The sequence below is a fragment of the Phoenix dactylifera genome, chromosome 16 (assembly GCF_009389715.1).
Source record: "Phoenix dactylifera cultivar Barhee BC4 chromosome 16, palm_55x_up_171113_PBpolish2nd_filt_p, whole genome shotgun sequence".
Taxonomy (NCBI): Eukaryota; Viridiplantae; Streptophyta; class Magnoliopsida; order Arecales; family Arecaceae; genus Phoenix; species Phoenix dactylifera.
The window spans coordinates 4,645,946-4,657,714 of NC_052407.1; the positions used below are offsets into that span (position 1 = coordinate 4,645,946).

Here is an 11,769-nt window from a genome sequence, read left to right on the forward strand (position 1 = left end):
GGTCATCAACATACAGTGAAACAATAAGAATGTCAGTACCATTGTGCTTGACATACAAGGTTGTTTCTGATAGACTTTTCACAAATCCCAAGTTCAGCAAACGTTCATCAATTTTGCTATACCAAGCTCTGGGAGCTTGTTTTAGACCATAAAGGGCCTTCTTGATAAGACAGACTTTATCTCCTTCATCTTCCTTCACAAATCCTTCGGGCTGCTCAACATAAATTTCTTCCTGTAAGACACCATTTAAAAAAGCTGATTTGACATCCAACTGGAACACTGTCCAGCCCTTTTGTGCAGTTATTGCAAGTAATAACCTGATTGTGTCCAATCTAGCAACAGGAGCAAAAGTATTAGACTAATCAACACCAAAGATTTGGGCATACCCTTTAACCACAAGCCTAGCTTTGTGCTTGTTGATCGATCCATCAGCGTTAAGCTTGGTTCTAAACACCCACTTTACTCCAATTACCTTGCTGCTTTGAGGTCTATCTACAAGGATCCAAGTCTTGTTCTTCTCTATCATTGACAGCTCCTCTTCCATTGCAGCTATCCACTTTTGATCCTTTTTTGCTTCAGCATAGTCAGCAGGTTCACATACAACAACATTGCACCTTTCATAAACATCTGAGAGCAACCTTGTTCCTCGCACGGAAGCATCATCCACTGTTTCATTCTGCTAGTCATCTTCTTCTTCGATGCTTGAACTATAAAACTTGAGTTTCAGCTCTGCCATGGTCTGACCCTTCTTCTCTGCATCATCCCAACTCCACTCTTCATCCTCCACGAAGGGAACATCCCTGCTAACAACAATATTTCCAGTTTGTAGCTGGAAAATTTTATAGGCCTTGCTGACAGTACTATAGCCTATAAAAATACCTGGTGAAGCTCTCCTATCAAGCTTGTCACGCTTGCTCTTTGGAACATGAGTGAAACACAAGCAACCAAATACTTTAAGGAATTTCAGAGATGGTTTATAACCATACCATGCCTCAAATGGTGTTTGTTCCTTCAATGCCTTTGTGGGAAGCCTGTTTTGAAGAAACACAGTCGTATTTGCTGCCTCTGCCCAAAACTTCTTTGGCAAATTCTTCTCATGCAGCATGCATCTTGACATCTCCATGATGTATCTATTTCTCCTCTCACTAATTCCATTCTGTTGAGGAGTATAAGGGGCTGTAAGCTGATGCTCTATGCCTGCTTCTTCACAAAACTTATCAAATTCTGCCGAAGTGTACTTCTTCCCATTGTCAGTCCTTACAATCTGAATTTTGCAGCCACTTTCACTCTCAACTCTTGCCTTGAAATTTCAAAAAACTTGAGCTACTTCTGATTTAAACTTCAAGAAAAAAAAATCCAGCACATTCTGGTGAAGTCATCAATAAAGGCAATATAATAGAGACTACCTTTTAAAGAAGGTGTTCTTTGAGGGCCTGCAACATCCGTGTGGATGAGCTGCAATTTGTGAGTGGCTCTCCAGATTGACTTCGGGAATGACTTCCTATTTTGCTTTCCAAACTGACATGCTTTACAGTTTGGTAGGTGATCATCAAGTTTTGGAAGATCTTCTACCATCAGCTTAACTTCATTTGCATCAGGCCTTGGTGGTGATAATGTCCGAGCCTCTTGTGCCACACTTCTGTGATATTTTCTTTGGCTTGAAAAGCTAATTGTTCCTTCTCCAATGGATTGAGTGAAAAACTCTTCCCTTTCATTTCCACTTTGAAGATTTCTTGATCAGCTGCATCTTTAATTAGGCAATATTTGTCTTCGAAAACAACTTTGAAACCTCTTTGAATCAGTTGGCCAACACTTAACAAGTTTTGATCAATTTCAGGAACAAAAAGAACATCGGGAATGAGCTTTGTACCTGAACAGCTTGCAATTGCAACTGTCCCCATTCCTTTGACTGAGATATAGTCACCATTTCCAATTCTGATTTTGGTGATATTTGTTGGCCTCAAGTCTTTGAAAAGTTCCTTGTCATAGGTCATATAATTGGTGCAACCACTGTCAATCAGCCAACCTTCACTTGATTTGCTGCCAGTGAAACATGTAGCCACGAACAGTTGATCCTCCTCCTCTTGATTAGCAATCTTAGCCTCTTCACCATGTTGTTGGTTCCTGTTTTTGCAGATTACAGCTTAATGCCCCATTTGGTTGCATTTGGTGCATTTGACGTCTGGTCTTCTCCAACATTTGAAAGGAGGATGACCCTTTCTGCCATAGTGTTGACATGGAGGATAAGAACCCTTCTTGACTCCTGCTTTGTTGTTGGCTGAAGGTTCTCCAGTAGGATTTTGATTCTTCTTGAAAAACTTCTTCTTGTTGTTGTTCCTCGCATTCTCATGATGCTTGGCTGGCAAGGCTCCTTCAACAGCACCTTCTTGTCTCATGGTTCTTCTTTGCTCCTATGCTTGCAAAGCATTGAGAATCTCTGCAAGAGTGATTTGAGTCAAATCCTTGGTATTTTCCAAGGCTGAAATAGATGCCTCAAATTTTTCAGGCACTGTTACAAGAATTTTTTCAACAATTCTTGAGTCCTTAAACGCAGAACCAAGTAATCTGATTCGGTTTGCAATATCCAGTAACCTATCAGAATACTCTTTAATTGATTCTGTTTCCTTCATCTTCTGCAGCTCGAATTCTCGAATCAAGTTTAGCACACGCATTCCTTTGATTCTTTCATCTCCCTCATACTCTGACTTGAGATAATTCCATATCTCATATGCTGACTTCAGAGTCATAATCCGAGTGAAGATAGTAGATGAGACTGCAGCGAACAAGTAGGCCTTTGCCTTGGATTTCTTTGTCTTCTTCTCCTTCTACAATTTGATCTGCGCTATGGTAGGATTGTTTGGGAGAGCAGGAATTTCATAATCCTCTTCCACTGCTTCCCAAATATCCAAAGCTTCCATATACGCCTCCATACGAACTGCCCAAACCTGGTAGTTGTCTCCATCAAACACCGGTGGAGAAATTGAAGAGAAACTGGAACTTGCTTCTACGTCCATGAGACAGCAACCTCACACACTCACTCACAGATCCCTTAAGAAGAGTGCTCTGATACCAATTATTGTTGTTGTTGTTGTTGTTTTTTTTAAAGAACAGAGTGCTACTCTCAGTTAATAATTAAAACATTACAATATTTAAAGTTTGAAAAATAACAAACCACTAACAACATAATCCGAAACTTGCTCCACGATTACAAAGAATAAATAACAAAATAACTAATTCCTAAAAAACAGGAACAAACTTTGACACAATCAACTTGACAAAAACACGTGGACATGTTTCAGTCTGAAGCATTTTCCTAACAGAGACAATAAAAGTTTTATATGGTTCCACTTGATGTGCTGCTTGTTCTGCCATCTGTATAAAATATAAAAAAGGATGTTTTTCTTTGGAGCAGAATGGAAAAATGTGTTTGTTGATCCATAATCTCCAAAACAGGCCACATGACGAATGACAGATCTACGCTCAATCAGTCTTATTGCTCTTTTAGAGAAAGTGAAATAACTTTGAGTAAGGGCACACGTCGAATGTCGCCTCTTAAACATCATTCTCTTTCACAGCTTTACCAATAGATAGAAGTGACTAGATTAGGTTCATCAATAAACATGGAATGGAATAAATTTAGGTCATAATTCTTGCTGATATGTAGGTTAGTAGTTGGAAAATGTCACTTCATCAATAATAGGTTATCGAGCTATGCGTCGGTTACAATTGGGAGACCCCTTCCTCTTGTGGCCTCACCCAATGCCAATTTATAGATTTGGTTCAAGAATATGAAATGTCACAATATAATTTTTATCTCTACATGAGTCACTAGAGCTAACTATTGAGTAAAAAGAGGATAGCTTAGTTTTCCAAAAAATTATGCAAATTCTTATATGGCCAAATTTCTTTCTTTTTTCTTGATGAAAAATAGCCAAATTTTTCTGAGTCTTTAAAAGAGAAAAACAAGCAGTCCTTTGCGAAACGACTGTTCTTGTATTTGGGTAGATAAACTGATATGTGTTGTAATTCAGTGAAAAATGATAGGCTCCTGAAATTATATTTGCAAAAACAATAAGGTGCTACCTTACTAATTAGCTGGTAAGGTCTCTCGGTGGTTGTAACAAAGACCTGATCTGGGTTCAATCTCACCTTCATCAAGATTTTGGGGGTTAAGGGGTTTGGAAGAGAGCTACTCCTCTTATAAACTGTTGCCTACAGGCCTCTTCTACTATCCAAAAAAACAGGAACACAAAATTTAAAGCTAATTTCGGGTTTCAAATATCCCGTTGCCTCAATTCAGTTGTGGCAATCCCTAATGGTGTAACTATGCTCCCTCTTCTGGTGTTTCTTTTCCTAACACTTGGTTTTAACAAATGGTTGCTGTAATGTTATAATGGCTTTTATAATAGTTCAACAAGTCTAGCTACTTTTATCTTGTAGACATACATAATTGTAATTCAATACCAGCTGCTCTCGTGGAATAATAGCCATTATTTGATATTTTTCTTGAATTACATGATAAATTGTTAGATATATTAATAATTCTATAAAGATGTGAAGATTTGTTTTTGAGAATAACAGCAAAAAACACTAACAGTTTTAATTCAAAACATAAGTTCACAAACAATAATTTTTGTCAAATGATATTATCATTGCCACTTAATTTTTATTTAACAACTAATGACAGCCACATATTCTAAAAAGTGTCACTTCCAAATTCGTGACGTAACACAGCCATACTACTGAGAGGTACAACCTACGATGACACGAAGCTAAATATTTTTTTTAACTTCCAAATTCATCACAAACAAAATATAATAAATATAAGTCCAATTTTATCATCCATTAAATGAAACAAATATTGGTTCAGGGCATCTAAATCCAAATATAAAAACCAAACCCATAATTCTTAATATACTAAGCTTCATATTCATAACCACTGAAAAATTAAAGTTCTGCTATATAAATTGCCAAGCTTACTAGCATGAACTCCAAGCCTGGACCATCCTTCGTCTCTATTGACCCTATTCGCTTGAAGAAAGAAAAATAAAAATAGAGTTATATGAGCGACACAGCTTAGTGAGTAAATCTTACACTACCTTATTAGACCAAACATAAATTTTTCCATATCAATGCATCATTTAAGAAAAATAAAAGATATTTTTTAAAAAAATATTTCATAGTAGAATATATTAAACCAAGTCATAAAGCCAATAATGCATACATAAATCATCCCTATTTTGTAAACATAGTTCCAAGTCTATATTGCAAATAAATTCATAAATTATTCTTTTGCCATTTAGCCACAACATATTTAAAATATTGCTCATTGATTCGTGCTATGGTCACTTTATACCAGTGATAGGGCCCATATTCATAATCGACAGAGATTCTTGTTTCAGATGCCGACTTTATACCCGTTGGTAAGGCCTGTGTTCGTATAGATGCTAGTTCTGGTTGTTGATCTTCCTAATTCTAGGGATATACATAGCTATCCGAAAGCCTTTACAAAACTTATATTTTGTCTTAAAACATACAGATGAAAAAATACTAATAACAACATTCGTATTACATAATCATGGTATTTTCATTTAAAAATACTCATGAAATTGCTTTTCATAATAAAACATGATTTTCATAATACATATGCTGATCCAAAATTTTAAGTAAAACATCATATTTTTATAGGCAAATTTTATGCCTGGAAAACATAATAATTTTGATAAATAATAAAAAGTGTAAGATGTTATCTCTGTACAAAGAATAATTGTAGCCCTGCTCTTGCATGGCTATTATATAAAGGGCATGATATAGTTCCCACCTATATCTTTCACTATATTCTGAAGGCACTCTTAATTAAGTTGTACGCCAGTTGGAGATGCTGCAATGTCAGATATATCCTATTTCATAGAAAAGCGAAGAGCATTTTGATTTCTGTAATACCAAACCAGCCCCCTCACATTTTCTCGACTACTAGCTTCTAAATTGCCTGTTCCTTACAAACATGCCCTACCTTTACCTCAGTGAACCTTGGATAAATTAAACTGCCTCTTTATCACTTACCACTGATCCCCTCAAAGAGTAGCCTCCAAGAAGGGCAACCATTGCCGCAACTAACACTATTTTATCACCCTTCCCTTCTATATTTTCAGCAAGATTTTGTCTTTGAAGTCCTTCCTTTCAATATCTATCCAAGTTGTTAAATTCTCATTGCTCTTCTAGGACCATCCAACACAAATCTTTACCAAGATCTTATATTTTACTCTTCCTTGCTACATATATTACGACCTTACTCCTGAGTACTATTTTAATCTCTCAAGAAATAGATAGGTTTTAATTAAAAATATAACAGTACCAGATATTCGGGAATAGTCCCATACGGATAGGTTAGGGACCTTAGTTGGTATTATGTACACACACACACACACACACACACACACACACACATATATATATATATATATATATATATATATATACTTACCGTGGGTGAATGGACTTATCCATAGCTTAAGTGTTCAAATGTTTGGGGCTGGACTTTAATATGATTTCAGAACAGGCTATCCCAAATATGGAACCAGAGCTAGCTATCTGTCTTATCCGACTCCCACTTACTGCACATGTAATTCACATCATTAGTCCCATTTTTTGAAAGCTTAAGACTCTGGGATCAAGTGGAATGATAATTTAATATGAAACTGTAGGTATAAAGAATATTGGGCACAGATTGCTGAAATTTTCTATGATTTTTGTTCTTAATTTTGAGAGAAATTTGAAGTCGAATATAGCGTACAAGATTTTTATCTAGTCAAATCTTTTTTTTCTAGGTGCCCACAAATGACAACCATCCTTTCCCTTCTGCGTCAGGCTTTTCCAGCAACAAAGTTTAAATCTTGTTTCATTTTGTACTTCGAATGCGTTGCAGCACTTGCTATGAACAATAATGCTATTTCTCTCTCTTGATGACCCAACAATAGGCATTGAGCATGACCTTCCATGAATTCATTTCCCCGTTGCTTACTTCCAAGACTGCTGCAAGTGCACTTTTACTAAACACATGTACCTCTCTGCCTCCTGCAGGAAAGTTTCAAGAAATACGATCTGCATGTCCTTATTGTCTTCATTAATTTTATGTTTCTTCAGGGATTACCAAGATGAGAACTTGGCAACATCATTGGCTCTCTACGGGTTAAGCTTACAGAAGAGGACTTAAAAGAAATATCTGATATATTTCCGCTGCAAGTAGTGGCAGGTCCTGGATTTTCTGGGCCTTTTGCCTCTTATCTGTCACAGTAGCAAATACCTCTTTTTTATTATTTTTTTATTTTTTTATACAACGGCGACTCACACGGATCTTGCATGAGTACGACCAATAAAGTCGAAAAAAAGAAATCGACGTAGAGGAAAAGGAACAGTTCTCCTAAAGAACCTCAGCCGAATATTTGGTAGCAAAGGAGGTATTCCAGTCAGTAGCCCAATTTATCTTCCGGTAGATGTAAGTGGCCCGAAAGGTGCCACATCCTCTCGATAGCTCCTTAAACTAGCCACTTTTTGACCCTAATGTGTTCTTTGAACTGTAACCTCCTAATATGTGAGTCAATGAAGTTCAAAAGCTTGTTTCAACAACTCCACACCAATTGGTTGATCCATCTTGCTAAATGTTGATTCAAATATTAGGTCGACTGCTGTTTATAGCTGAACCAGAGAAATTCTAATTAACATCCAACATTCACAGTCATCCATCACTAAGGCAGGACTATAGCATAAGGCTTTGTTTGCCCTAGGCGAATTTAGTGTTTATTAAGCCTAAATACATGACGCTCATGTACTTGAGTGGACTTGTTAGACAATTTATGACTGCATCAGCTTGAAGTTCAATCATCATATCATTATTATAATGCATAATATTCAGATATTGCAAGGACTCAGAGTCTTGGCAACTTATTTTTTGTTCATCATGCAAGCAGACAGTTCGAGGTTTTTGGCGTCGCGAAGTCGGTAATTCTGAAGTTTAAGTGCATACTTTGTGGACACATATTGGGATGAATTAGTTGAAGACGATGGCAGCTACATCAGCATGCCGATGTTCAATGACATTGGGTAAAGTACAAAATCACTGAACAATCAGTCTATTTCGGTGCGGCAAGGCTTAGATGATTCAACCATATATTCCTTGTTCCAAGTATTCAGATGATTTAGAAGTTCAAGAAGTCAGTATTACTGAGAAGTTTATTTCGTTGGGTATGTGATTGAAATTTAAAGAAAAGTATTTAATTGCTTTGGAAGTTTATAGTAGTATCAAAGCCCTATCAACATTTGTTACTAATCCTCCCAGGCTTGTGGTCTTAACCATTGAAGTGAACCAGCAATTGTGGCATCCCAACCACTTCAAGAGGAATAAGGAATCATTACAAAAGCTCATTTTGTCCCAGTGTAAACAATTGAAATCTACCATGCTAACTTATATTCATATATTGCTTGCATTTCTGAATATAATACCAAAGAAGTAATCATGAACCAATGAGAAGTCCTTTACACAAGAGGGCCTCCCTTCAAGTATTCAGTGAAAGCCAGCGCCACCAACCCCATCATGGCGAACCGGCCATTCCACAGCTCTGCATCAGCTGTCATTAGGCCATCAGACTTAGATTGCACGCTCACACCCTTGAACAGCGGCACCAGAGAAGCCACTGACCACAGGACTGCAGTGGCCGCAAACCATGGCAACCCACCATTCATTAGCTGCGCTGCAAGATCGTCGCCCCTCACCAACTCGACCGCCAAGGCTGAGACGAAACCAACCATTGCTAACCTTCCATTGATCCTCTCCGGTGCCGGCCCGCTGAATGCTAGTACGTCTGAAAATTTTGTGCTCTCCTATCATGTGTCAAGATGGATTAGATTATGACCTGAGAGAGATGCTAGTATATATGTACATCATGTAAACTGCCATCTACTAACAGTATTTATTCATGGTGAGTGGAAAAGTTATCAATTGTATGAATTATCAAGTAATATTTCATCTGCAATTAGTAAAAATAATCTTATGGATCAAAAAATCTACAGGTTACAGGATTCTCTGTCAGGAGCATTAGTATGGAATAGTGGAGTATTCCTGCTCTCTAGTATTTTTTCTGTTAGCTTAGGTACAAGAATAGCAATGACATTATAACTAATGAAATAAGTATATGCTAATTAATAGCATACCTTGGCTTTGGGCTTTGAAGTAGGGATCTGAGCCGGCTGTCGCTGATCCTGTTTAATCATCCAAAAATAAAACATATCCTTTTGTTAGCATGGAAGGAGTAGCACCAAAATGCAACCTACTAATTTATCTTTGCATTCATATTCAGGTTTTATTTGAGCTGAAACATCGATGATTCAGTTATGCTATTAAACCGAGTGATCGCATTAGCCTTGGTTTTTCTTCCCCACTTCTGACAATTGCTTGCTTGTATTTGCTAATTAATTTGCATGTTATTGCAATAACTTGTTAGGTTTGGAGTTTATGTTTTAGTCAGGTCCAGATTTGCTTGACCTAATTTATTTTGCCCTTGGTGGTTTACAGAAAATACTGGATCTTGTCCTTCTGAAGCATCTTCGGAAGACTTGTAATACTTTCCTTTCTTCCACCTTTATATTATTGGATCATTACTTGATCGAACAGTTCCCTAGAACTCAACTTCAATCCAAATGAACTTGTTAGAATTTTTTTTGGGGAGGAAATTAATGGTCGGTCCATCCTTGGATCGGTCTCTATGGACCAGTTTGATAATGAAACGGAACGTGATGATAATAGATCTAAGAAAAAATACATAAGAAACGAATTTAATTGCCGAAATAAGTTTTCATAAAAACTCGCTATTTATCAGAAATTATTTGAATCGCAATCGGCCAAAATATCGGGATCTCCGCAATTTGCATTTCAATCATTTTGGTGGGATCGTGGAGGCATCTTTGGAATTTTAAAATATAGAAATTGCTATTAGGGATTGAAAATTAGAATTAACTATATTTGTGGACCAAAAATAACGGTTCCGGTCAATAAGAACTTTCTGTTATATCAGTCATTAAGATGATAGAAATTTAATTTTTACTTTTTTTTATGCACGCATCCAATCTACCATCCATGAGGCCCAGATAAATTGAATGCATCCCATCCTTTCTTAATTTGATCTGTTCTCTTGTTAAGAAGGATTGCGAGATTATTTAAAGGTAAGTTGATCGGTTTCATGGTGGAACGGAAAAACTAGTTTGACCACCATGCAACAAATTAAATATTTGGAAGCGAGATAAGTAAAAGCATGCTGTGGTTATTTAGTGCTCGCTCTCACCTCAGCTTGGCAGCGAATGCGCATGGGATGCTGACGTGGCAGCAAATAAGTGGAACGAAGGCCCGTAGAGCCGCTCCTCGAGCCAACACGTGGCATGAGGCCTCCCATGTAGGAGTGAAGTGTCGCTGAAGCGGCCATCCTCGAGCCTTTAAGAGCACAGAAGGAGTATACGATAGCAAAAAGAGCAGCGAGAACAAAAGAAAGTGGAGGAATCAAAGATGCTGTTTTGAGATCTCGAGATCTTGGGTCGAGTTGGGTCGAAGGCGTTTGTAGGTGGCGAGATTTATAGAGGGGGAGGAGAAGAGGACGTAGACAGAAAGGGCGGCTGTCACGAGGCCACGTCACCTCCAATTTGGGCCACGAACTCGGTGTCACGTGGACAACAAGGGTACCGGCGAAGGTGGCGAAGATTCCAGAGACCTCGACCTTGCTCCGGGGTTTCTTCCCCAGCTGTCTTGGAGCTTGTGACTTGTGGGTGGTAACGTGGAAGATTTTGGCGCGCGAAGTGGAAGCACTTTTGAGCGTCGAGGTGGCCTCTACTCCTCCCACGAATTCAAGGGGCTTGAGCTGCAAGTCGGTCAAGTTGGATTCAGCTGATTCATTCATAATACATGGCGAAAGTATATATTAGTGTATAAACCGATCAAGACCACCCATTCGATTTGGATGGGTGCAGTGCAAGATTTTGGACCCTATTTATGTCTCTCGTTTTCTATTTTTCGAAAACAAAAATGCAAAAGCACGGTAAAAAAAATATATATTTGGTAATCTTATTTTTATTTTCTATTTATTAAAATTATTTTTCTTACTTTCGAAAATTTTAAATAGTAATTTTTATTTTAAAAATATGAAATTTTATAATGATGTGGCTGTCTAACACTATCCTCACTGGCATGTCCATGATTTTTAGAAAAAATGACTGCCAAACACATTTCGGAAAAAAAAAATATTTTTTTATTTTTTAAAATAGAAAAATATAAGTGATACCAAACAATGCCTTTTTATTAACTTCATTAAGTTTTTAACTTGGAACAGGTACAAAGATGATCCGTACAAAAAAAAATATAAGAAGCGCGTATGGATCAACTTAACCATGTCATGAATATATATAATGCAAAAATAAAAACTATAGAAACACTTTAATAAATTATCATGGAACAATACCTTGTCCAATAAACAATCACATAAAAAAATATAATTAACAAATACATAAAGTTATTATTCACAAACTGAACAAGAGTTTCTGATCTATCCAAAAAAAAGGAAGAATTTCCAATCCATATTATATTAGTTTTGGGTGGTTTAGCTTGGGTTATGTTTCATAACCATTCACATCTGATACATATTGGAATTAGGTTGTATCATTTAATTCATGCATGATCCAAACGGCTTGTTCAGACTAATTGGGTTGTTTTCTGATCTCTTTGCTAACAGG

The 11,769-nt window shown here is 37.1% G+C and overlaps 1 protein-coding gene across 1 annotated transcript; it reads right to left on the reverse strand.

The window, feature by feature from the left end:
- Window positions 1-8,255: 8,255 nt before the first annotated feature.
- On the reverse strand, window positions 8,256-10,955 carry LOC103697096. Its single transcript, XM_008778880.4, has 3 exons — window positions 10,335-10,955; window positions 9,208-9,255; window positions 8,256-8,877 (listed from the first exon to the last, which is right to left on the reverse strand). The coding sequence occupies exons 1-3, from the start codon at window positions 10,938-10,940 to the stop codon at window positions 8,533-8,535; spliced, it is 999 nt and encodes a 332-aa protein (XP_008777102.3). The 5' UTR covers window positions 10,941-10,955; the 3' UTR covers window positions 8,256-8,532.
- Between the last annotated feature and the right edge of the window lie 814 nt (window positions 10,956-11,769).

Excerpts from the sequence above, each read along its gene's own strand:
- LOC103697096 (XM_008778880.4), bottom strand. The coding sequence starts at position 10,940 with ATGAATGAATCAGCTGAATCCAACTTGACCGACTTGCAGCTCAAGCCC. Across the intron at positions 9,256-10,334 it reads GCATTCGCTGCCAAGCTGAG|GATCAGCGACAGCCGGCTCA; the intron begins GTGAGAGCGAGC and ends ATGATTAAACAG. Across the intron at positions 8,878-9,207 it reads CTTCAAAGCCCAAAGCCAAG|GAGAGCACAAAATTTTCAGA; the intron begins GTATGCTATTAA and ends GACACATGATAG.